The sequence below is a fragment of the Cinclus cinclus genome, chromosome 5 (assembly GCF_963662255.1).
Source record: "Cinclus cinclus chromosome 5, bCinCin1.1, whole genome shotgun sequence".
Lineage (NCBI taxonomy): Eukaryota > Metazoa > Chordata > Aves > Passeriformes > Cinclidae > Cinclus > Cinclus cinclus.
Genome location: NC_085050.1, coordinates 49373903 through 49401467, shown reverse-complemented (window position 1 = coordinate 49401467; position 27565 = coordinate 49373903). Strand labels below are relative to the sequence as shown.

Below are 27565 nucleotides of genomic sequence, written 5' to 3'. Positions count from 1 at the left end.
TGGTGTCAGTGCAACTGCTCTTCTACTGTTTCCTGGGATCACATTCATTTTAGTAGATCACAGTGACCCTGAAGTGTGAGTGAATGTCTGTGTGACCTAAGGTCTAAGCTGCCGGAGGTTTCCATTCCAGAGCTCAGAAGATGAATGCAGCTGGGGTCTTGTTTGGTCCCCTTGAGCCATCAAGTGTGCAGTTGGAGAGCTTTTCCATGGCACTTTCAGCTCTACAAGATTACGTTTTCTAAGATCCTTTTTTCATCATCGGGGGGGGGGGGGGGGGGGGGAGGGATTTGTTTTGTGCAGCATTGCTTTGGAGGAAGATCATCAAGGGTGAAGAAAGAAGAGGAATTTAACAAAGCTTCCCGGTATGTTTACCTGATGGAGTGCCGAGGGTCTGATGTGCTTCAGTGGTCTGTACTGAACATGTAAACCTGTGTCAGCGGGCATGGACATGATACCCAACAAATGACTGAATAGGAAAATGTTAAGCCTTGCTAATTGCTCTACTGCTGTAAACAAAACTCTCACGTAAACCGACTAACTACAAGAGCGTCTTCCGTTGCTTTGCTGTTCATTTCTATGGTACCTCAATATGCTAATTTCACCGAAACCCAGGAGCAGCGATAGTCCCGTTCCTCAAAAAAAAAAAAAAAAAAAAGTAATTCTCAGCGACAGAAGAGCCAGGTGTTTTTCGTAAGACAGACATTATTGGCTATTTTAATATTTTTGTTATAGTAAACCTGCTTCAATAACAAGAAGAACGACGCGGAGGAGGGGTGCCAGCACCTGTAACCAAAGGACGGTGGGTTGGGCACGGCGGGGCGAGAGCAGCTCCCGGCCGGGCAGCGGCGCATCGCGGCCGCCGGGGACCGCCCGAGCCGCGGGACGGAGGGAGCGGCACAGCCCGGCCCAGCCCCTCCGGCGGCGGGCGGGAAGGGGCCGAGGGAAGGCGCTCTCACCGCCCCGGCCGCCAGCGGAGCCGCCCTGCCTCCGCTCGGGCTCGTTCACCCGCAGGCAGCAGCGGCGCTGCCCGGGCCGAGGCTGGGGCCGCAGGGGCCGGACCCCGCCGGGGCAGGAGGAGGCGGAGGTGCAGGACCATGCTGCCGGAGCTGGGCCGGGCGCTGCGCAGCGGCAGGCGGCGGCTCCCGGTGCTGCCGGGCAGGAGGGATGGCTGCCCGCCGCCCTCGGCGCCTCAGGTAAGGCGGGGAGCGGGCGAGGATCCCCGCGGGACAGCGGCGGGAACGGGCGGAATTGCCCCTCACGGCTGCTGGCGCCTCGCCCGCCTCTGCCCCGGGGTGCGGAGGGGCGCAGGGGGGAACAAAGCCTGGGGCAAGTGTCGGCCCGGCCGGGCTGGGGCCCCACTGGCTGCGGGGCTCCGCCGCTTCCCTCGCTTGCCCCGGGCGGGGCCCCGGCGGGGCGCGGTGATTCACGGGCGGCGGGAGCGGCAGCGCCGGCCGGGCCGGGGGCTGTGCCCCGGGTGACTCACGGGCTGCTCTGTCAACTGCGAGGGGTAAAGCGCGAGTGCAAAAAAGTTCCGCTTACGGGCTGTCGTGGTGCTGCTGCTGCTCTGTACGTGAAGTGCTGAAGTCCACCTGCCTCTGAGCTTCTCCAGGCTTTCAGAAGTCCCAGAGATCCTGTGGTTAGGAACAATAAAGGCAAACATGAACGCACAATAAATTTAAGAATCTGCTGGCGCGTAGGACAGTGCGATATTGAGTCCTGAGCGACTCCTAATTGCTGGGAGAGGAGGCAGTTTAATCCTTTTTAAGTTGTTCTTAATAACAGATGTATGCCATGTGTACGCTTGGAAATATTGCTGTGATGGAACACGAGAAAACCCCGTCCCTGCGTCCGGGGCCCTCTCATAGAGGGAAGTTGCTGGGGTGAGTGGTGACATCCCAGAAGGAAGTGCAGGGCTATCCGGCGCTTGTTACTGACCAGCTTCCACAACCCACGTCTCAAAACCTGCGGCTGTGAGCAGAGTTGTATGAAATGAGCTTTCTAGTTTTTCCCAGTATTTTTTTTTTTTTTCAGAAAAAGCCTATTGCAAAATTCCATTGCAATAATTTGTCCCACATCCCTTAATGCGAATAGCCCCTTCTTTGCTGTTTCATGCCTTTATATGAGGACATCTAAGTAGGGAATTTAAGATAAATATTGACTTAGCCTCCTTAATCTTCTGAGTGTTTAGCAGGGCATGCTGAAAACACTTTGCACCTCGCTGAGATGGTTTACACTGTCATTCAGCATAAACTGACACTACCTATCCAGTTTGCCACCTCTGACTTCTTTCTTGCTTTGCAGACAAGCCTCATGCGTCCTGTGTTTCCAAGGCTCTAAATCGAGGCTGAATGCTGATAAAGCTTTAAGAGGAGATGCCAAAAATGGGAGGAGATGAAGGAGGAAAAGCTCTTACTTTGGCAGCACTGTCATAATAAGAAAGAGCAAAAAAATGATCGTGTCTGTTACTTACACCCATACTTGTGGGATGGACCGACAGTGACATGCATTAAATTGTTGCAGCAAATAGGTGAAACAGAGAGATGTTGTAAGGCTGAGGAAAAATGTAATTGGAAAAAGTCTTTAATGCAAGATTTGGTTTATTTAATAAGTGGACATTTTTGGAATAAATTAATATACAGTAATTTTTATGGTCTCTGCAGCTTGTTTCATGCTATGTTTAGTGATGGGAATCAGTCTGCCCATGTGCCTTTTCAGGCTTTGACTGGAGGTTCTACTCGTGAGGTAGTACTTCAGTGGCCACACAAGGTTGTAGGGTGTGCACTTGGTCATCACATACTGCAAGTTACTCAGGTGTTGATGGGCAGGTGTATGAATGCACAGTGTGTTTGTGTGCTGTGGTTTTGACTAATAAATACACAACTGTGGGGATAAATGAGCCATTATTGCTAATTTGCTGTAAATTTTTTTCAGGCTTACAGGATTATAGCAGGGATTGCTGTCCTAAGGAGCTGTATCTGTAATCGTTAGCTTTGCAGCTCCATTTTTAAATGAGAACTATAGCTCTTCCTACAGCTGTCATTGGGTGCTTTGCCTTTTGGAGTGATGCTTATACAAATTCTACATTTTGTACAACTGAGGTTTTTATTAGGTGGGTCTTTCTGTATTTAAAGTGGTTAGTTCTTGGACAGACTCCAGCTGCCTGGGATGTCCTGCAATTGCTGCTTTGACAAGAAAATGTAAGAAAGCCAGAAGCAGGTTATGTACAAAAGAGAAAAGGTCTTAGCACATAGGCAGTTTTTCATACTAATTGAAGCATATTGTATGGTATTATTTGGACATGCATTCTTATTACACATAATTTCATTTCCCAAAGGCTGCTAGCAGTTTTGCTAGCCAGATTTGCCAGATTTGTAATTCTGCAGTTACTTTGCATGTGGTAAAACCTAAAGGTTGCCAGCTCTTTTGCTTCCTTTTGACTTGCATGTTTTAACTCCTGCAGCTCACACTGGAAGAAATGCCCTGCTTGCACTGCTCTCCATGAGGAACATCTCCCCTCACCATACCTCAGTGGAGAATGCATTTGCTAACACAGAATCAAGGCTTTAAATTGCTGGAGGTTTTTTGTTGGTTTGTTGTTTCTTTTTTTTTTCTTTCTAATTCATAAACCTTCTAAGCCAGGAAATATTAAAGGGGACTGGGTGTTGGGAAGGAAGGAATAGGAATGCCTTATAGATATGATTGTTTAGCAAAAGAAGCTGGGAATATAGAAACTGTAGGTGTGATTGAAATGAAGGCGGTGTTCGACCGAGTGTCTGGACAGCAGCAATGTGGATGCGTGATGGTCTTCTCCCTTTGTTAAGATAACACCAGTTGCTGCAAACATACCAAAGAGCCAGCAGAGAACCCTTCCTGGCAGGACAGGAAGGGTCCAAGATAAGGTTTAGAGATAAGAAAATGGTAAAACGTGGTAATGTAGTGATTCCTAGAGGTTGTGTGTTAATGTTAGAAATTTGTATCTTGTACTAGATTGGTCAGTGAAAAACTAGAATATTCAACATAGAAGGAGATTTAAGACTTGGTAAAAGGAGACTTGGCTCTCTTGCCTCTCTGCACTGTCTTGCTCTTGTCTCTCTTGCCTCTCTTGGCTCTCTCTCTTGCCCTTACCCTCTTACTCCCTTGTCCTTGTCCCTGCACCCCTCACCCTTGCTTTCACCCCTTTTGTTATCCTGCTCCTCTGGGCCTGCTTTGAGCTGCATCTGGCAGCAAGGCCCTTTTCACCCATGGCCAATTTAATAAACTGCAAGCTTCAAGACCTGAATATGGAGAGCTCACCTGAGTTTGTCCCAACCACCAGCTCCTACAACTGGGTTTAATTTTTTTTTTTTTAAGATGGTCCCAGTTTGTTTCTCTGTAGTGCTGAATGCTACTGGTCTAAAACTTCTTTAGGTTTTCTTTTTATGGCAATTCATGTAAGTGAGATTTCTAGTTTAGTCTGTACTATGGAGATCTCCACTAGCATGTGTACTTTGCTTAGGATGGATGGCAACTATGGAAAATGAAAAAGTCTGGGTTACATGATTTTTCTTAGCTTAAAACTGGGTTTCTTTGCAGTCACATAACCTTGTGTCTTGCTAAAACTCTTTCTATCCTGTGTGAAGGTGCTGGAGTAGTGACATTTCCTCTGCAAAAAGCAGGGATTGCTTTGAACAAGTATTAGTGAGGGAAGTGAAATGGGAAAACTTGAATTGTTTTCAAAATGTAAGTTTATTTAGCATCATTAGTTCAGAATTCATTCCATTTCTATGTGCAAAATTTTCTTAAAGCTGTGCCTCTGGAATATATTGGCAAGGGGAAAGATCGTGTGTAGACTGGCAAGAGCAATTTGTAGAGACTTCTGTGAAAAACATTATGGATTTATTTTCTTCCTTGATTGGGATATTGCATATGCTTGTTGCTGAGGGGAATTTTCTTCCTAGCTGCACACTGCAGCCAGTAGGAGAGTAATTTAGTTTATCTGCAGAAAGCAGAGTAGTGAGGGTTTTATTTTGGGGCTTTTTTTTTTTTTGGTCAGTTCCCAATGTCATCCATATCTGTCAAAAATATTTTTTTTCAGTGCTTTCAGCTGATAAGTTTTTGACTCCCCAGTTCCTCAGACTGGCTTTAACTTTTTTCCTATCCTTCCTGTTAGTTTTTATAGCAATTCTTACTCTCAAATTACCATAATTTTCCTAGCATTATACCTATCCAGTTTGTCCTTCAGTTTTATGCAGCCTTATAAGCAAGGATCTAAATATGTCCTAATAGCCACAGGATAATTCCATGGAGGCTTTTATTTTTGCATCTTTCTCTTTTGCATATTAACTGCTGCTGGGATTTCTAAGGTACTCTGATAAACAGCAACCCCAGGACATCCCAGGCAACTACACAGAAGCAGATTGTCATTGAGTGTCTTATACAGCCAGATATTTCACATAAATGTGATTTAAGTCCCCGCTTTTTATTTTCAGCCTACTCAAGTCCTTTGGAAATTGATGTCTAATTGGAGCCAAGAACTGGGAGTAATTTATGGCCATTGGGCGTGTTTTCCCTTGTCTTTCCTTCACTTTCAAAGCCTTGCACAACAAAAGTTAGCTTGTTGATCCAAATCTTCTTTTCTAAACAGAAACCTCCTGCTTATTTTGGCGTATATCAACAAAAACATACAAACTACTGAACTGTTTCAGTACTGTTCACTCTTTCAAATACTAATTTCTAAACGCCTTAGAAAAACATATTTAGAAGATCTCTGGTGCTTCTGCTGCTAAAAATTTTCCTGCCTCAGCAAGTTCATTATTTTGACTTTGCTGCTGTGTCTGTGCCAGAGTAACAGAGTGGCATTGGGAATGGCTGCTAGTCATTTTCTGTTGTCTCTTTTCATCTGGCAGCTGGGAGACGGAACTGTTTTCCCTGATAAGTACACTTTTGGGGAGAAATGTGGTATATAGCACAGAAATTAATCTCTCTTTGTATTTCTGCAGATAATCCCATGACCTGTTTTTCTTTGTCTTCTCTCTCCAGTACCGATGCTGTTGTAACTTAGTGGGCTGTGAGGTACTCTTGTATGTGCACATACAATTGCCTGCAAGACACTCATTCCCTCAGGGGTTTGGGAAATTTCTAATAACCAGCCACACTCAGGGTTTGAAACACGCATCAACAGTGAGGCTTCAAATTCTTGGTGTTGTTTTCCACTGGGGCAATTGACAGAAAAACAGCTAATTGAGATGTGTAGATCAGATCAGCTTTTCTTGCATAGTGTGCTGCTTTTTGCCTACTCTGATTGTCAGCAGATGTGTGTCTTTGGTGGTTGTGTGAATATGGCAGTTACTAAGGAAAGGAAATGAAAACCAGCTCCTATAAAGCTGGAAAGAGTGCAGTCATTCTCTTTAGCATCACAAGCCTAGGGAAGTTAGAGATTTGTGTGTTAAGTCAAGGCTGTGTGGTACTGCAGGAAATGTAAAAAAACTGAAATGCTGGTCTAACATTGTTGTCCATAGCAAAATCTGTGTAATTTTTGAACATATTTCTTGAAGAGTTTTCTCATATGTGATATAGGAGTAATAGGCTGTGCTTCCCAAAGTTTGGGAAGTACATTACTCCAAATATATTCAATGGTTTTATTGTAAAGGAGAATAAAAATTTATATAACTTCCTGTTGATACTGACTTTTAAAATACGTAATTTAGAATGGGTATAGAAATAGTCATAAGGTGATACCTGTATTGGGTGCTCCATGATTAGTAAAGTAGATGACAGAAAATGATGCTGTGATTTCATTTGCAGTGGATGCTGTGTTCATACAAACAAAGCTGTAAGTTTTTTGTTGCTCATGAGATGAACCTGAGTCTGGCACTGTTCCTTTTAGCACTCTTAGCAAGTGTGCTGAAAGACTTCACTCACAGTCTTTATACCTGCAAAAAAAAAGTAGTACTAAACCTCTAGAGGATGTCTGAGAAAATTGCTTTGCAAGTGTTCTTAGATGCTCTGAAGATTTACCACAAATCATTGAAGTGCTGAGCACTTAAGGCTGTTGACAAACCTTGTTTTAAGACTACGAGCTTCCTCTGATTTTTCTTTTCTTTTTACATTTTGATGTTTGAAAGCTTATTGGGCAAAAATGTAGACCTTATCCTAGAGTTTATAATATCTTAATTTCTGAAAGGAGAGGAGAAGAGGGAAAGAGAAATAGAGATGTTTGTTTGTTTGTTTGTTTGTTTGGGTTTTGGTTTTTGTTTTTTCTACTGAGGGTTTCCCTCCTGAAGTCCTTCTTACACAGCGAGATTTTTGTCATCAGAGAGGAAGCAAACAGCACACCTGTTTACAGCATCTAGTTAAACAGCAAAATTTTCATTTCCCCCTTCCCACTGAGGCAGAATGATTTCAAAGAAAATTAATGGAGTAGCTGTGCTGAAGTTGGGCTTGCTTTCTTTAGGATCATCTTTACCCTGAAGACATTCTTAGAAAATAGCATTAAAGGTGAATTTCTCATCGGGTGGCTTGTGGTGGGGATGTTCCTACATCCTTATGAGAAGGCAGTAAACTCTTCTAAGCCTAGAGGTGTTTCATGGTCAGTTCTGTGCCTTTTTATAATAGGATGTTAACTAAGTATCTGTTAAGGGCATGTATCAGCAGCTCTTGCTGTGGGCTGGTTTCATATCTCTTTTGCTGTTTTCCAGGGAGAGGAAAGGGAGATACAGGTTCTCTGTGTTTCTGTCTCGTTCTTTGTCTTGCTTTCAAGGTACTGAATAATAACCTGGTCATTAGCTTTGCATAGGAGAGGGGTGGCTTTTTATACAGTCACTTCTGCCATTTGTATGACTACTCTGTTATTTCTGTATCCCAGAGGAGATCTGAGGAGCCCAGCAAAACATTAAAGTTAACTGTTCTGTGAACTTGCATAGGGAGGCTGGGACAATTTTCAGGCCTGCAAGTTATTAGTTGTGAAATTTTACATTCTCAGCTCATGCATGAGTCCTGGGTCACTAGAAATACCTGGATCTATACTCTGAAGATCAGGTCCATCACTAGGGAAGTAAATCCCTCATGTTAGAATGACTCTGTGGCACAGCAGCTGAAGAAGAGAAGTTAAAATGAGCATTGTTTGCCTGTCTGCCTACTGAGGATGGCAGCTTTTGTCCATAAACTAATTCTCCTTTGTTCAAGTGAGTCTGGGCACAGAACTGTCAGCTGTCAGTGGTCAGGGCCTGGATAAAGAAAATGCTTTGTGCTTGTGTGATGAGGACTGGCAAGCACAACCTCCCCTTGGAGATCAGGAAATACTCAGTACTCCTTCAGATGGAAATGGAAGAAAGATGTTTACTCTATAAATGTGAAATTTATACCTTTAAAGAAAATCGAATTTATCATAACAAACACAGGCAGTGCATCTTCAAAGGCACAGAAAAATTGAGTGCATTATACACAGGCAAGATATAATTTACTTTTTTCCTTCACATTTTGAACAACTTTGAAAACAGTTTTGACGCAATTGTTTTCGTATTTACTATCTGGTCATTTTTGATCAAAATTACTTCAGTCCTCACATTTCTGTTAGATGGAGAGAAAGAAACTGTCTTATTTTAAGAAATATTTTCTTTATCTGCAAAGTAGGCAGTGACTTCAGCATCCCAGCATCTCCCCATTGATACATAAAACTGAAGTAAAGAGATTACAAATTGATTTAGAGATCACAAAAGCATCCTTAAATGTATTGTATGTTTGCCAGAGTGGAGGAAAAATTACACTGCTTTTCTTCCTGGCAAATCAAACTCCATATATCATGAGGATATCACTTCGGCCAGAAGGCTGCTGTGAGGGAAAGATCACAGAATGTTAAAAGGTTGGAAGGTACCACAGGGGATCATCTGGTCCAACCTCCTTGCTCAAGAAGGGGCATCCTTAAGCACATGGCACAGAATTGCATCCAGATGGCTCTTGAATATTTCCAGTGAGGGAGACTCCACAGCCTCTGTGGGCAACCTGTTCCAGTCTGCTACTCAAGATGAGTGTTATTTGTACGGTGTAGTCACTGGTTGTACTTGAAGTGCTTATGCCATGCTGTTCACAGAACAACATTCCTATGGGTTTCTTTGAGGTTTCTTTTTTCTAGGGCCTGACCTGACCCTCTGTGCACCTTCTCATGGAATCTGTTCCGTATTTTGCATATTTGCATTTTCCACTGTTCTTGCTGTTTGAACCAGCTGCTCTCTACCTGTGACAGCACAGCTACGAGCATTTTCCATTGTGCTATCTGTGGTAGGAAGACTTTTGTAAAACCCCTTTATGTGTTTGCTCTGAGTAGAATCATAAAGGTGCCAGGCCCCTCAGGCACAGCAGTATCCACACTTCTAAGGGCCTTTGTGGCTTCAGCTGCTCCTCAGCCTCGCTCCAGCCTAACTCTAGGCTGGAGACCCTCAGGGGAGACATGGTCACAACAGGGTTCCTGATCCGGGGGGCAAACCTGGCACAAATGTGGGTTTGTAGCTGCAACCCCTGTGAAGGATGCACTGAGAGGGAGGGAGGGTGTAGCAGTGGGATAATCTTCAGGCTGAGCTAGGTAGAGGCTGGGAACTGAGGAGATGATTCATCTGGGAGTGGGGCACAGGATTTGGCTAGCTTGAGGTATGTGGTTTTAACAGGTTAATTGCAATAAAGATGGGCTAAACTGTCTAAAAGTGTTTTGAGAAGGTGGCAAACCAAGTATGTAACCACAAAGTAGCTCAGCTTCGTTTTATACAGATACTATCTCTGTATCTGTATCCCTCTTTCCCTTTCCCTTAAGGAAATAAGCTTAAAAAATCATTTGCAATACAAAAATATAGGCCAGGTAGAAGCTATATATCAGTAAGAAATGCTGTGTGAGAAGTTGAAGTTAGTGGTCTTGCTGACCTGAGTGCAGGACCCAAGGCTGGTGATATGGAGTCAGCTAAATGTTGGAAGTCAAGGATCTTGATCAGTGGCTCAGGTAAACACTTGCCACTTTTAACATAGATAAAACAGCTGGAACTTAAAGGCAGTTGCTTTTTACAGCTGTATTATAAGAGCTGTGTGTCTGATCTGCATAGCTGATATGTTTTAGGTGGAAGGGATATTTGTGAAATGGCAAGCAATCTTTGTTTCTCAGTGGATAAATTTCAATTTGCTGGCCTCTCTCTTCCCTCTCACTCCAGCTTTTCAGAATTTTAGAATTCCAGATAAAACTACCAGGAAGCTGCCAGCTTCTTAAAAGACAGAATCAGTTCTTAATGTTTAGACTGAGATCAGGACTTCAACCAGCTCTGTAAATACTTTTCCAGAGCAATACACATGCTAGTATATTTAACTAAAGGCAGGAAGTCTCTTAAATTTGGGAAGGGAGGGAATGCAGACGCAGCAAATAGTGATCTTGAACAATCACCTTTTTTCTGCAGCCAGAGGTTATGTCTTCCCTTCCGTCTCATTTTCATTTGTCTGCTGGATGGCTGCAGCTGTGTTGAAACAGGAAAACTGAATTGAGTTCTTGGAGCTCTTTTGTGAGAAGCTTTTGTTCTCAGTAACCAAATACAGTGTAGGGTTGAACCATGGCATCTCTGTTTGGTGGGACTTTGCTTTTAGTTTAGGCATTCTCTTTCAATCTTACATGCTGCTGGCAATATGCTGGATTCCTACTAGTACTTTTCCAAAAACTGCTTTCAAATGGGTCCTGAACTATTAAGGCATCAGGTTACAGATGTTTGTGGCACACCCTTTGGCAATTTGCCTGTGGTTTGGAAAAGATTTTTAAAGCTATAATGTGTTTCCTGTAATATTGCAAGTCCTAAGCCTTGCTGAAGGTGGCCCTCATAGAGACAGTGGGGAGGTTTCTGGTGGTTTTGCCCTTGGTTGACTTGGGAAATGACCTGCTGTAAGATGAGTTGCAACTCATTTAAATGAAGAAAATTATAATAAAAATCTTGAGACAAGATTCTTGAAGTTGTTCCCAGGCATTGGTACCACAACAGTATCTTTTGCAGTCATTTCTAACTGGTACCCATTCTCAGGTAGCTGCAGTGGATTTCAGTCAAAGGGTTTTTTTGTGAGGCAGGTAACACTATTATTTTTTGCAGAGCTGGGGTTAGTTCAAATTTAATGTACAGCGACTGAAACTGAATTGTCTGCCATTTTTACCCTTTTTAATCTGTTAAGTGACACCATAGAGTTTCATAGGTTAAAGGATATGAAAATATAATTAATACTTACATCTGTGTGCTTCAATCAGAACTCAAAGGTGCGTGCTCAGTGTTTGCAGCCTTTCTGGTAAAATAAAATCAGGCATACTTCGAAGATTGCAATTTGAAGGCTGATGTTTCAGGCTTGGTCTTGTAGTGGCCTGTGGTTTAAGCACACTGGAAATACAACTGATCTTATGTAATTTAAAGAGATGTCAAATAACCCAGGCTCTAAAACTGAGTTATACCTATTAAACCATGCATGCTCCCTGGAGTACTAACTGCAGGCTGTTCTTCATGGCAGTGAAAGTGTAAAGTGAATATATTTTGCTATAGATCAGGCCCTGATATGACTTTAATCTGTGCAAACCCTCACAGTGATGCCATTCTTCAGCATTTCATAATGCTGCACAATCTGTAACTTGTTTCCTTGTGAGTTCCTGGCTACTGCTCCTTCTGGAATAGCTATGTTAACTTTTCTTATGACCAGGGATGCAGCTATTTTTGGGGATTCCACTGAGCCAGCAAATGAAAACTGTGAACTTGCTGGCATTCTAATACAAATACAGCTTTGGTTTGTTGGGAAGTAAGACCTTGTAACTGGGCACTCTACTGCTAACAATTACAGCTCTTCTTGTCTCACTTGACATTAAATATCTGTAGTTAATACTTTTCTTAACATATGATAAAAAAGATTTTGTGGAACATAGGAATACTCGCAACTAATAAAAGAAGCAACTGCATGAAGGCACATAATAACACAGAAGCTATCAAAAGCTATTAACAGATTTAAAAAAATGCCAATGTAGAGTATTCGTATGCTTCTAAAAATTTCAGTGTCATATAACATGTAGAATTCAAACCCCCCGATACTGTTTTTGACCGTTGCAGTGCCTCTGATTCTAGACTTTGGGTGAGTAATTCTGCAGCTCAAGGACTTGAACTCTAAGAGAATTACACAGCAACTTGTGACAGCAGTCAGACCAGCAAGACCCACTAGAAGGTACCACGAGCAATGTGCTGGTTCATAGGTCAGTGCATGCTGGTGTGGCACAAGTTAATCTTATCTGCAAGTGTGTGAGAGAATAATGTATTCCTGTGGCACAAATTTGAAATATTCCATATGCACAAGCAATGCAAAGTTCTGGGAGTGGCATAATAAAAAACAGTCTGCCAGCAGCTATTCCTAGGCCTGGAGCTGACAGAGGATCTATCTTTTCTACTGCTTTTTTATTTTATCTGCAGCCACACTCAAAACTGGGATGGCAGGTCACACATTCTATTTAACTCAGTTGACTGCTGGTGTCATAGGGCCTCCCTTGCTGCTGTAGAAGTCAGAGTGTGTGTAATTTAAAATTTAAAAAAACCCCCTAAACCTATTTATGACACTTAGTGTTGCTAGCCACAGAAATAGCCCAGCCCAATGCAGTTGGCCTTCAGTGTATCTCTAGCTCCTGTTCCAGGCACCTCGCTGCTCTTTCATTCCAGAGCAGCTCAAAGCCTTTCTGAGGGCTTAGGGTCACACCCCTACAATGCTGCTTTCTCAGCCTGTGTTGAGGTCATGATGTGGTTTTCCATGTTCACAAGGGATCTACTTCAGAGGGAAGCTGCAGTTGAAGGAACTTCTGTTTTGTTGCCTGCTTTCATGCTCTCTCCCTGCCTACCCTCCACTGATGGAAGCAGGGAAGTCCAGTGTGTCTGACTTCAGGGAAATACGTTTGAAGACCAACAGTGCATATTCAGAGAGAGAGAAATGTGGAACAACACTTATTCCAAGGCAGTGGTGAAAGCACAGAATTAATGGACTCTTGTGTTTAGCCCAGACTATAAGTATTTACTGAACAATTCACCTGCATTTTTGCTGGTTGGTTGTAGCATGCTCTGCCTACTGTAACATGCATTCTGTGGTATTTGTAACCCCCGATCAGTGCAGAACTAACTATTCAGACTATCCCTTCTTGTTTAAGTTATTGCTTGATAGTGTTATTCAATACCTTTGTTTAAATTTCAGTAGTGTTTTCATGTTGCCTCAGAGCCTGCAGCTGCAACAGGTAAACATGGGAGTAGGATTTAAACTGAGTTTCACTCATTCAGAGAATGAAAGAAAATAAACATAAAAATAAACAACCTACAGAGACTCCATCTCAAGTGAGGAAAGGGTATTTTAATTGTGTTTATTTATCCATATAAACATATAAATCCATAGAACTGGAAAACTGAGAAACCATATCCCAGGGAAATCCTGTGGTATCAGAGACCGTGATTGTATTTTCCCTTGTACTTTCTTCCAGGATGACATGTTGCAAAGATGGTTATGGGTCTCTATTCCTTACTTTTTGTTGATGAGGTATTTTTTCCTAATTCTGTAGACTTTTAATAAGACCATCCAGACACTATTTTGCCCTCTGGGAAAAGGCTCATAATAAAGGCCTTTAGGACTCAATATGTTGCTGTAGCTTCTGCAGACTACATTCTTGACAAGATGTTTTATAATGTGAGAAAGATTTACAAGAATCTTTTTACTGTGTAACTGTGGGGGACTCAGGTCAGCTCCTGCTGTCTTTCTTCCTGAAAACAAAGTAACAAGACAGTCAGAGAGCCTGCCCAATCCCATTTTCTCCATTTCTCTTAGAAGGATGGTGAAATAGAATAGTCCTGGGTATCTGCTTTTGTATTGCAGGTGGTCTTGGATATGCAGATTGGGCTCTGTGGGCATGAGTATGCTTTTCACTGTGTCTCATTTTGAGTGGGCTGCTATATCTAGAAAAAGCTGTCCATATGGAGAGGCTACCTGGGAACCTGGAAGTAGTGTACAGGCACTCAGTGTGATGGTGCACCTGGACCAGAAACCCTTCTGTGTTGTGTGGGGGGCATGTAGTGTGCACCTTCCCACTGGCTGGGGAAGAGAGCAGTGAGCCAGAGCTTGTTTGGGGCTCTTGCCTCAGGATGCAGCTTTTTATCCAAGTGTCAAATTTGCAAGGTAACAGACAAAAAAAAAAAATTTCTTCATCAAAGCAGATTATAGGGTGTAGAGCCTTTTTCCTCTCTGTATTTCTACAATGAATGTTGTCTGTGTCCACTTCAGTCACTTGATGGCAAACAGCTCCTTGAATACTTTGTGTGTGTGTATTTTTCTTTAATGTCATAACTTCTCAGAAATATTAGGCACCTATCTGCTAAACAAAATACTGTGGTTCTTTGTAGTTGCCTTCCATTGAGATTTGAGCCTTTGAGATGGATTTAAATAGTGGGCTTTTTTTCAAACTCTTTCAAAATCAAGAGGATAATATATTATTTTATAAAAAACTGAGATTCTTATTCTGTAGACAAGCAGTGACAGAAGGTCTGACATAAATAGCACAAGGATTTGGAGTGTGTGTCAGTGAATTGCTTATGGATATATTTTACTCTCTGGGATTGGACTTTTTAAATTTGATTTTTTTAACTTGGTCAGCACTAGTGACCTAAGTTAAAGATTGTCTGAGTGTGAATGGTGTTCTTTCAGAAGGGAATGGGTTTCAGCATCAAATCGATTTTACGACAAAGGAAGTTTGATTATAGCTTTAGTATTTTTTCAGGTATTTTCTGTCAAAGTATTTTTGGTCTCATTCAAAAATTAAAAATATTTTCAGTTTTAGTGTTCAGCCTCTCCTACATAACAGAAGTCAATAAATTGTACTAGAATGATTTATTATAAATAAAAAAATGTGAAATTTTTACCTTTTGAAACATGTGACAGCCAAAGCTCTAGACTTGGTAAAAAACCTAATTTGAAGGAAAAAAAAAATCAGTGTAATTTTTTACCTGTTTTGCACATGAGATATTGCTATACTGAGAGGCTTTGCTGCTATAACTATACTATAAACCTTTCTTGTGGCTGCTTTGACAAGCAGGAGACATTTATTTGTTTATTTTGAAAGTCCTGAGCTTAAAATACTTAGAATAGCTTATTATCATCATAGAATCATAGGATGGTTTGGGATGGAAGTTACCTCAAGGATCACCTAGTTCCGACTCCCCTGACATGGGCAGGGAGACATTCCACTAGATCAGGCTGCTCAGAGCCTCATCCAGACTGGCCTTGAACACTTCCAGGGGTGGGCCATCCACAACTTCTCTGGGAAAACTATTCCATGCCTATTCATTGATCATTTTCTGTATTGCAGCTGATGACTTTTATTAATGGGGAAGAAAAGTTGAGTGGATTTTTTTTAATTAGGTACTTCTGAGCCAGCAGTAATAGCTAAGGCACTCACATAGAAATATACCCTTTGTTTTTGTAGATGTTTCCTGGTGATAGCTATATCAGTAAGTGCTTTTTAATGCTTACAATACCTTAGCAGAGCCAATGTGAAAACATTTTTAAAATATGTAACTGCATCATTAAGTTCTTAATTACAGAGGCAAGAGCTGAATGCAGTGTTGAGCCAGCTGGACACTAACCACATCTATTCAGTGATGCTGTGAATCAAGGTGAGCAGCTTGTCAAGAATAGCACGTCAGGTTTTCTTTTGTCAAGTCAAATAGTCTTCTTCTTTTCTAAGGCAGAGGTTAAGAGTTCTGATGGGTACTTACTGGAAGCCAGAGGTGCTGTCTCTCAAAGAAGAGAGATGCTGCCAGCCAGTTAATTGGCAATATCTTGCTTCTATGTGCAGCAGTGGCTTCTCAGTTTCTGTTCAGTGCAGAGCTCTGTGCAAGTCAGGAGCTGGGAGCTGATGAGGACTCTGGAAGCACTGGGATGCTGGCCCTGTGCCAGCCTGCCAGCATGGACTTCAGCACTAGCCATAGCACTTCTTTTTGCACCAGCACCATGGGATGCTGATGTCTACTTTGTAGAAAGGATAGAGGTCAAACTGGAAGCTGTTTTTCCTTGCCCATTGCCAAATGCAACAGAATAATCTGTTTTGTTGTTACTGATGCTAAAGCAAATTTAACTCATGCTCATGAAATACCTGCTGTGTGAGTCCTATATTTTTAGTGGAATACAGAAGTAAAACAGCTGATGTAGTAATGAGACCTACTGTGTGCCATGGATCTGAAGGTATATTTGCAGTGCAGTCCTGGCATTACTCTTATAATGCTGCTGGTGACAAGTGAGCTGGAATTACAGAAATAAATGATGTTTGAAATCCTCATTAAAGAAACCAAAACTATCAACTTTCCTCTGCTGAAAACAGTCTAACTAGAATTTTTTTTGCTGAAGATCACAGCTATGAAAGAAAGCTGCTTTGTCATACCTTTGCAGTGGTACATAAAAGGCATAAAAAGAAATGGCAATGTTGCTTAGGCCCCAGATGTGTGCAGAAGTGTACTTCATATTGGCCTTTGGATCTGATGCCTTTGTCACATTCTAATCCTTAACAAATATAGTAGATTTTTTAGCAAACAGGTTTACATATTAGGATCCTGTGACTCCAGCTTTAGGGTGTTTTAGTGCCTGTTCTTTTCTGTGAGCTGCTCCAGTGATCTCCTTTCATTTTCGAATGCTGACCTAAGGACCAGAGCTTTAGAGGATCCAACTGACTCTTTTTCCTACGGACATCTGAATATGCTGGATATGCTAAGTGTAATTTTAACAGGCTGAAGAGATAAAAAAGAGGAAGAGAAGAGAGAGAAGTGATAGTTGGAGTGACAGTCACTCTTTCATTCAAACTCATTAGAGAGGTAGGTGCCTTGTTCCTGCAGTTCCTGCTGTGTGGAGGAGCTGTGGACACTGGAAGAGAGAGTGGCTAGGACATGTCTTGCATCCTCAGAGTGGTGCAAAGGTTGGGGCTGCTCTACACTTGATACTGGCCTTTCCTCTAGCTGCTGGGGCCTCAACTACCTGATGACTTTTTCCACACCTGCCCTTCCTCACACTGGTGTATCCCCAGCTGGATAACACTTGATCCATAACTGTGCAATGCCACCCCTTAGTCTCCTTCAAACAATTTCAGAGGCTAAGCATTATTCTCTCCCTCTGTTAATAGCTGGGAAAAGTTTTTCTAATCTGTGAAGCTGAAGCTCATAAAGCACCAAGTGTAGAGCAAACATTCAGATGATTTTTTATCTGAAGAGATGAGTGACTGAAGTTCATTTCAGAGTAAATGCTATCATAATAAATTAGTAGGATCCATTCACATTCTAGAGGAGAAATGTTTTTATGTTGCTAGATATGATACACTCTCAGCTTCAGGCCATAAGGGATGAGGAAAGCATGATTCTGAAGTAAAGTTAAGGAGAATCAAGATGAGAAGTCTGTTGGCATGGTTCTGGTAGTTAAATATTTACCAGAAGCAGACAGCTCTTAGAGTCTCATTTTTCTTCAGCCATCAGTATAATGAGGTAATAAACCATGATCATAGGTTTCCAGGGAAGTGGCTGCAAAGGGTCCTGCTTGAGCAATGACAGTAAATATCAACTTCCTTTAAGGAAGAAGCTAGAACATACTGAGTATTTATTGAGAAACACCAGAAAACAAGTTTCTGCTTGATCTGTAAAGTTGGTGTATTGCAGCTGGTTTCATGTGGGGCAGAGTTAATTTTCTTCACAGTGGCTGGTATAGAGCCAAGTTTTGGATTTGTGCTGGTTATTCAAGGCCTCTCTCTCTGTATCATACAGGACTTCTGCAGGTATAGTCATGAGTTTGCTGGCCTCCTTGCCAGCCCCTCTTATGGTCACTCTGGCTTCTCCCTCTGGACTGCAATCCTTAATGTGCCTGCAGAGGTCCAGAATCTGTGTTATGTGGAAGGGGAAGAGCAGCAGCAGCAGTAGAGCAACACCTGCTGTGTCTTAATACGGCTGCCAACATCACCCTGCAGCTGCTGCTGCTGAATAGAGAGACTGTGCTTATGTGTACCTTATGTTTTGCATAGGCAAAACACAGGATGAATTTCTGAAGTGGCTGATGGTTTTGGTTTCTTTCCAGGCTGTGCTGTCTCACTGGTGCTGAAAACAGAGCCACTTGATAAAAGATATTAATAACTAAATTCCTTTTGTGTTCCAGTGAAATCAAATGGCATACATGTTGAGAGAGAATCTGAAAGGCACCTGAAGAGCAATGTGAGAAGCTTTATTGAGATTAACATAAGGCTTATTTTGTAATTTCTGTTGCAGTAAATTAAACTTGAAGTCACTTGATATTTCATTTCACTTGGCATTATCTCAGTGCTAGACAAAAAATTGCTGGTCAAAAGAAAAAGAGGAATGTAATACCTTTGTCATGCTCTTCCCCAACTCCCTGTGAGGAAATCCACTGAATTTTGGCACTCTTGAATAAAAGTTTTAAATGAGGAATCCCTGTGAATATGTTAGGGTGTAGGAAATGTCAGTGTAGTTGTGTTGCATGTGTAGGAGGAGTTTTTTTCAGGGGACAAGTGAAGAAGAGCGCTGGTACAACAGTAGTTGAAATATTGTATTAGTGTTCTTATTACAAACACAGTGATCACTGATGAGAACTCTGAAGCAGTAAATGGGTAGAAGCTGTATAGATTAATTTATGAGGAAAAAATGTAAGAATTAAATATGTATAACATGCCTAAGCAGTGACTGCTGGGGTTCATAAATCTAACAAGCATGAGAGGTATAAGCAGACACACACAAAAAAAGAACACTGAATATAGTTGGGGCTATGTCTGAAATGGAAACTTTGGGTGTCCTATGCATGACTTCCTAGATGGGTATCTAGTAAATATGTAGCAACGAACATCTTGTCTTTTTAGGGTGATTAGAGGTATTTGTTGCACCTTGCTTCATCCCATGATGTTAAGTCACATGAGCTGTCAGTGTTATTTGAATCTAGTGTTCGTCTAGAATTAACTGTGCTGTCTTAGGTCCTACAGACAAATGCTAATACTGAAACCTGACAAACTCTTCACTCTTCTCATTGTTGAACACAAGGCTGGGGGAAGGAGTGTCACAATCGTTTTCAATCTCTCAAATTTACAGAACAATATACTCTATAAACTAAACTTTATTTAATGAACTTACTGTGAATGAAAGGAAACAAATATGTCAAATGAGCTCAATCCCCTTTGTACAGACTAGTCTAATATGATTTCACTAATTCATCACTTCTTTCACGAGTGATTATCTTTTAAAGCCCTTCCAGCTAATTTGATTGTAAGTCTCTTCCTACAGTATAATTGAGCATCTAAGCCTGTGATCCTCAGACAACTGCTGCAGTGAGGGAAAAACAATTACTTCTTTATGTGCTTTGAAAAACCAACACAGTCTAAATAATCTCAGTTAGTTAAAGGTAAGATAGATAACATTCCCAAGTTCTCTGATTTGTAACTTGTGCACCAGTGATCAAAGCAGTGACCTCACTGGTAGTGCTGATCCTTCCTTCTCCCACACAGTGTGGGCATCCTGGTGTCTTACTGAGAGAAACAAAAGCCTCAGCAGTCTGGTTGCTGCTGGATCTGCTTCAAAAGCTTTTGGGGTCAGCTGAGGAAGTTGGGTCTATAGCATTTCCCTGTGACTCTGTAAAAACTGCCAGGCAATCAAAATGTGAAGGTGGTGGCTTCAGGAGACAGCAAGTTGCAGGTACTAATAGCTTTTCCTCCTTTGCCAGGGATTCTTTCTTAGACTTTTGCTGCTCTTCCTTGGTGTTATTCTTTGAGGATTTGCCAGTTGCACTTTCTGCTGTTCATGGTCCCTGAAGCATTGCAGGAACAACAGGAGTCTACCTGAAGCAGGCCAGAGTGTGGAGCAGAGCTGGCTACAGTGCATGCAGCCCCTCTGTGCTGCATTTATTTGTTTGTTGCAGCTGTTTTCTATGTTTGACAAAATAGCTATGAAAGCCTATGAAATTAGATCTTGTAAACGCAAGTTGCTGAATGTCTTTAGCAGATGTGATCTTTTCAGTGATAGTTGTGAGACAAAGAAGAATCAGAGTGTGGCAGGGATGTCAAGCGGCTGCATTTTGTGAAAGCCACTTTAAAAGTATTTGTATTTTGCTCTTTCAGAGTGGAAACTTGTAAAATGGGCTGTGAAAATGAGTGAAAACATTCTTTCCTTGTTCTCATTCCTCCTTGAGTAACCCAAAAGGATTTTGGGAGATTGTTGACCTAGCTGGACTCTTGTTGGACCATGAGGGCCATTCAGAGAGTTTAAGAGCAGTTCTTAGTTTTCATGTGGTTCTTGTTTCTTCACAGCTGATCTGCTATGCCATCAAAATACAGGGAGCAGATATTTTGACAACACTCCAAAAAAACCAAGGGCCCTTGATAAAAAATATTAAGTCAACAAAAATATTAACTTATGAAAGAAATAGATTTAGACATAAATGATCTAAAATTAAAAAGCTGTACATGGATACTTTAAAATGTAATGTTTATCTTGTTAGGGGTTTTTTTCTGCTGAGTCTTAGAACAAGGAGGCACACAGTACTCTTTCACATGTGATGCAGAGATGCTACTCACACAGACCAGGTTTATTCTTTTCTCTACCATAAGTTTTCTCTGTTACCTTTAAGTAACTTTAATTATTTTAACTGTATTAGTTTTTCAAAGTTGATAAATAAATTAATTGTTCTTCCCTGCCTGCAGCAGTTGTCTGAGATTCAGAGACCAGTCAGTTTTGCTGTGAAGAAGAAACTTAAAATCAAATTAGATGGAAGGGCTCTAAAAGATAAGAATGCATTTCCTTCCTCCAAACTTTCCCTGTTTCTGCGACGCAAGTTTTTCTAAAACATCTTTTGGCAGGCTCACCGATGTGTTGTTGAGCTGCAAATACTGGCATCTGTTACGTTCTGTGCAGAGGTGCTCTGGAAAGGACTAAGATGCCAGGTGCTCATTCTGTCTCATATTTCAGATGCCAGCTGTGATTACTACGTGGGGTCAGGCTGTTGAAGCAGAGGCATCTTCCAGACAACATGGAGTGAGGAGATGCAGAGGATTGTCTTGGGGCACTCATTTATCTTTCCTTGGCAGGTGCCAGTCAGCTGCTGTCTTGCCACAGGCTGAAAGTGCAGGACCTACCAGAGCAGCTGCTCCTCAGGCATCAGCTATACTGAGACAGAAGCGTGACTTTTTCCTTGACAGGGACCAAACAGCAACATGAACTAATGCTAATGATTTGATGCAAAGAAACAGCACTCCATGGAGACCTAGGAAATGTGCAGCCCCGTAAGAATTTTTGCTCTTGTTCCAGTTTAATTTTCAGTAAGCTCTTCCTTCCTCTTTTCTATGTTTGAGCCGTTTCCTTTTTGTTTAAGTGCAGCTCATGAAGTACATTTTTAATTTAGTCAGGTAGTTTACAGTTACTTTATAAAATCCAAGTGAATTACGCAGTGTAAAGTAAATACAGGTTTTCAGTACTTTGACTCATACAGGTTTACAATTAGCTATTGGACCATGGCTAAATCTTTGTGCTCCAGGCTGATAGATATTGTTGATAGTTGTTCCAGTTCAATCATCCATGAAATATTCACAGATTTATAGTCAACATAGAAGTGAAACTGTCAAAACAACTTGCCTGATTATGACAAAGAAATATCTATCAGTGAAGTGGCAGGAAGCTTCTGGGCTGAAGTATTTCACTTCAGAAATTTCAGTACCATTTGCATTTTGTACCATTTCTGAGAAATGCCTAATGTACAAAATGCATTTGTGTTTTTTTAAGAATTTTGTTATGTCCAAATTTGTCATCTGGCTATTGCTTTTCATGGTATTTTTCTTTGGAAAAAAAAAAGAAAAAGTAAATAGATTAGTTGCTTACTACATGTATTAAAAATACATGGTGATGGATGAATTTCTGCAGCTTAACTGCCTGACCCCATGGGATGCAGGCAAGTGGTTGAATCTCATTTTTTAAAGTTTTCAAAAGAGACTGTCATGTTAGTAATAAAATTGGGTAAGTACCAACAGCTAGAAACACAGCAGTTGAGGTCAGCTGTTTCTTATCTGATTTCTTAAACATAGGTCTATTTTTCAGATGAAGAAAGTGAAGAGAAATGGTGCTATTGTACTTACCTTCTTGGCTCCATGTGGAAAGTCTTCCTTTCATGATCCTGATAATAGGAGCATGATGTGTAAATGGTCTCATTTGGGATAAGTATTCTGAGAGAGTGTGGAGAGATGAAAATATGTTTGTGGGCACCACGAGGTGAGTTAAGAGAGTTGCAGGACTAGTGAAGATTGACAGCAGTGCTCCCAACAGCTTCCTTGAAGCCTTTCTTTTCCTGCCCCAGGTATCTGTCCTTCCTGCCCTGCAGAGCTCCAGTAGAAAGGTTGCTTACCCTTGTTTTTGGAGGGTCTGCCCACCCTGGATTGCTCTTAAGAGTCAGATGTTAAGTCTGGAAACAAAGAAACTAAACCCATAATTTGCAGTTTATTTTTGTTGACATCCAAGGCACTGTTGGAGTAAATTCAGGCTGTACAGAAAACCTGTAAAATTTAGGTAATGGTAGCAAAATATTGGTGGGATCTCTAGGCTATTAAAATGCACACTGGAAGTGAGAGAGAGGTGTCACTACAGGAATGGTGGCACCGGTGTGGAGGCAAGGCTGAGGTGCATAAGGAGGTGTGGAGAGAAAAGCAGTAAGTCTGTGGTGCTGTAGGTTGGTGTTGTGTGGCTGGTCACATTTGCCTTGCTGAACTCCCTGTGATAGACTTAAACAGTACAGAAAATTCAAACATTGCTGGAACAATGTACTTCGATTTTGTACCTTTAGACCTGTAGCATGTTGTGAAGGCTTAATCCATTCTATAGCTACAGCAACTCCCCTCCCCTCCCCTCCCCTCCCCTCCCCTCCCCTCCCCTCCCCTCCCCTCCCCTCCCCTCCCCTCCCCTTCCCTTCCCTCCCCTTCCCTTCCCTTCCCTTCCCTTCCCTTCCCTTCCCTTCCCTTCCCTTCCCTTCCCTTCCCTTCCCTTCCCTTCCCTTCCCTTCCCTTCCCTTCCCTTCCCTTCCCTTCCCTTCCCTGTCTACCATGCTCTCAGTGAAGTATCACTTTGTTTTGGGCTGAATTGCTCTGGAACAACAGAGAACGTGAGTCTTGCCTCTTGGGAACATTATGTTCTGTGTAAATTTAAGCTGTGTGCAAAACTGATGCAGAGCTAAAAGATCCCTTTTTTGATGTTTGTATTCAGGTAGCCTGTAATGACATGATTATAGGTTGCACAGGACAAGCTATTGAAGTTAGAAGGCTCATAGACCTAACAAGGCTGTTTTTCTGCAGGTATGTCACAAACATTCCCCTAGTCATCCTTGCCTTTGCCCACAGGGCAAGTTGAGCTGCGAGTGGGAAGTGTCAGTGGGTCCCCAGTTGGTAATGCAAGGACTGTCTGTGTGCCTGCTGTCTCTCAAGACCGAGTGAAAATTTGTTAGTAGGTTCAGGAGCTCCAAGGCTAATTCTGTGTTGAGATTCTTTTCATCCTTTAGTCAATTTAGTATTTGGATGACCTCACTCAGGTGGATTTGGGTCAATGGTGGGATATGTGATGAATCTCTCCCAATATGCAGCTGATAAATGTGTTAGAGACTTTCTTTAAAGACAAAAGTAATCTTTAGCCTACTAAAGACCTTTGGGAGCTCCATGAATGTGGTCACAATGTCTGTGTCTTTATTCCTGGTTGGTAAGAATAAATGCTGTGCTGCTTTTGGAAAACTGGATGCCACATTTCCAGGAGTTACAGATTCCAGATAGTGAGGATGCAATGCAAATGTTAATGTTCTGAAAATAACAAGCACGGTTTAGCAGAAAAACAGAAATAGATCAAGTTGAATCAAGCAAAATAATATTTTTGTTCCTTACCACAAGAAAATTCTGAAGTGAACTGGGGAGTTCACTGACCAAAATCCACCTGTTATTCAGGCTTTTCGAATTCAAGCTAAGGACAGGAAGGTTATATACATATACATACATATATATATATATATATATATATATATATATATATATATACCTACACACACACACACACACACACACATATATATATATACCTACACACACACACACACACACACACACATATATATATATATATATATATATATATATATATATACAGAGAGAGAGAGATAGGTATCTCTCTATATATAGGTATGAAATAGCTGTTGAAGTACCTCTGATATCATTTTCCCATAGCTCAGGGTTTGGATTGGCTTATCTTGGCTCCAGGCAGAACAGGAATATGAGTCTCTGCAGTGTAGCCTGTCATTTACCTTTAACAGTTAACATTAAGATCTGGATAATAATTATAAAGAATAATAAAGAATAATATTCTTTGATTTGTTGCTTTAATCATTAGAGATAACACTGAGCTTTAGACTTTGCCTTGGAAAAATAATTGAAGAGTGTAAACGGTTTACTTCCGATTCTTTTCATGTACAGGTGATTGATTGCATTGCTTTTACTTGTACGTTAATTATGAAACAAAAGTGAGAATTTTATTTTATTTTTTTTTTTTAGTTATAGTGCTAGAGACATTTTACTGATTACCTTGGAAATCTCATATGGCTGCCAGCTTGGTATTTCAAAACAGAAACAAATTCAGCTATTCACCATTTGACAAAAGCTGGGCTCTGACTGCTGTGCAATTTTGTAAGGGAATGGGTAATCACACATAATGTAACAGAGGTATGAGATGGCAGGTTAGCTTGACCATAAGAAAGAAGTGGGTTTTTTTCTTTCTGATTGCAAGGGATTCTTGAGCAGTCATTATGTTTGCATGATGTGAAACCTTTTGCTGTTGTCTATTGCATTTCATCTTTAATTTATATTCTTGAAGCCAGTTGTCCTTGTAAATTGACTTGAAAGCTGTCTTCCTCCTTTTTATAAAGGAGTATCTGACACTGTGAAAGGTGCAGTAATCCATTTAAAATCTAAAATTTGACAAACTGGAGGTGGAAACAAGTAAGGCCTAACTGGGCTCTCAGCATATCAATTACTAACACATCCTAAAATGTACATCTTGAATTTGTAAAGGGGATGGCACAAAATAAACTCTGAATGCAGTGATGCCACATGTTTGGTGTGGCTGTGTAAGAGCACCTGCTGATATTTAGGGTTTTGTATCCTCAGTGTCTAGAGCAAAATACAATTGCTGGTAAGATATGCAGATTACCCAAACTACATGTTTTAACAGTTGCTTTATGATTAATGGAGAAGTCAGTGGTGGGAAACTGCCCTTACTGAAATTGATTGTTTTGCATCCTTTATAATATGTAAAGGTGAGCAGAAGTTAGGTTAAGTGTCATTATTGCCATCTTAGAGGTGCAGTAACATGCCCAGGGTTTTCCAGTAAGCTACAAACCCAGTAGTGTTGTTTCAATACAATTTAAAAAAAAAGTATAAGAAAATTATAGGATGTAAAACACAAGGTCCACCATCTGGAAACAGAGAATGTAAATTATAGGTATGTCCTGCAAAGTGGCTGTTGTGAAAGAAGCATGAGGATAGTGATGGCTGTATTTGAACCCCATTGTAAGGTTGTTCTCAAAAGATTTTGGGGCAGGTGAGTATGTGGAGAGTACTGTGAGTTAGGAGTATTGTCTCAAAGCAACATTAGTGAGTTTTGAATTCTGAATGGTGGAAAACTGAGAAGTTTTGAGTTATCTTTAAAGAAACTGCAGGAATTGTGTCCAGATCAAAAAAAATATATATATTTTACAACAAAACCCTGAAGATTTCCAATCTGAGTATCTTATTGTAGTCTACAGGTACCTACAAATAAGAGATGTTTCTGAGGCTAGTGAGTTGTTAATCTAAGCAGGTTAAAGTCTACAGATCAATGGGCTCAACTCATTGAAGAAAAATATAGCACCTGGACTTTTTTGTTTATGCTAGTTTATTATTGTTCATCTCTGATTTATGGAGAATCCACAACATCCCTCTATTAAAATCTTTTAAATCAAGGCAAAGATTTTTTCAGGTGAAAAATTAATGGAATTCCATTTTAGGCTGAGCTTTGTGAAGAGATTACCATGCTGTACATGTGCAGCACATCAGATAGGATCAACTTCTCTGGTCCATTCTGGCCTTAATATCTCGGGGTGTGTTTGCTGATCTGTGCTGCTGTTTTGATTGCTGAGCTATATTTAATAGCTGACTGGGATAGCAAAATGTCCCCAAACCAAACAAAAAGGTTCTTCCACTTCAACTAATACGTTTTTGTGGAAATAAGTGCACCTGCCTTTCCATGCTTGCTTGGGTTGCATATGAGAACCCTAAGCTAAAATAGTGTATTTGCAGTTTAAGTGAGGTTTTGTCCTAAGGAGTCTTGGCTGCAGCAGTGTACTGGAAATCAATATATTGTGACACTTCTTCACAATTATTTTTCTAATAAAAAGGTGGGAAGATAAAAACTGACAACAACCAGAGTTCTTTGCTTTCCTTATGTGTTGTTCAGCTGATCAAATCAGATATTTGATTACATTCAGTTTTTATTAATGCAAAGACATTGGTTGGGGTATTTTTGGGCTCTACTGGAACAAATTAATTTGTGTACCTGTTGTTGGTTGAGGTTTCAACCTTAACTACAAAAGTAAGTTTTATTAATGGCATTTTAAATGTGTGGCAAAAAAGGGAGAAAGAATTAATTCAGATATTGCTAGTGGTGTTATAGCACTCTCAGTTGTACTAAGGAGTACCAGTACATCTGTGTGGCATTTGTCCTCTGCTCTCTGGTACATCCTCTGAAGTCACCCACATTTTGTTTGTGATAGGCATATCTAGCTAGACCTTTCATTGTTTTGCATCCTGCAGTTCCCCTCAGCTATCCATTAGCTATGTATAAAGTGCTCTATATGTATATCTCGCTGATATGAAAACATGATGCAACAATGTACACTTTCAATCTAATCTCTTTATCCCGTGAGTGCTACGTGCCCCAAGGAAACAGAAGTGTATTAGGTGATAAAGGTTGCACAAATTCCTGTAAGGGTCCATATGATAATCTCTAGTTCTGTTTGCTATGACCTGCTCTGTGCTAAGCCAAAACCCATAAGACAGACCTTATTAAATCTCATGCTCACAGAATCATTCAGTTTGGGAAAGACCTCCTAAGATCATCATGTCCAACCGTTCAGTGATGTGTTTTACAGATTATGGCAAGTTATGGCTGGATACATGGTCTACTCAAAGTCTTAAAACTGTATTTCAGTGTGAAGCTGAAGTTTAGAAACTGAAAACCCCAGCACCTTATGATGTGCACGCAGATTTGGGGTTGGAAGGCATGTGAGACTGAGGTTGAAGTGTGTGGTAACTTTAGGGTGTTTAATGCCAGGCTCAAACACCTCAATTGTGAAACACCTTGAGGGTACTGCTCTACCTTAAAACTTGGATGTGAATGCCTTTGCCAAGTCTAGATGGTGAGACAAAACCAGAATTACCACTTGGTCTGACTTCCAGCTCACATGCTTGCATTGCCAGCAGGAAGAAACTTGCTGCACT

General features: G+C 41.1%; 1 protein-coding gene across 2 annotated transcripts in view; it reads left to right on the top strand.

Moving 5' to 3' along the window:
- The first annotated feature begins 395 nt into the window (after positions 1-395).
- The window catches only part of MCUB (mitochondrial calcium uniporter dominant negative subunit beta), a 48122-nt gene continuing 20952 nt past the window's right edge, over positions 396-27565 (top strand). For both annotated transcript variants that reach the window (XM_062492966.1, XM_062492967.1), the window contains exon 1: positions 396-1193. In XM_062492966.1, the coding sequence (XP_062348950.1) occupies positions 1095-1193 (99 nt within the window). In that variant the 5' untranslated portion in view covers positions 396-1094. The remainder of the gene's footprint in view (positions 1194-27565) is intronic.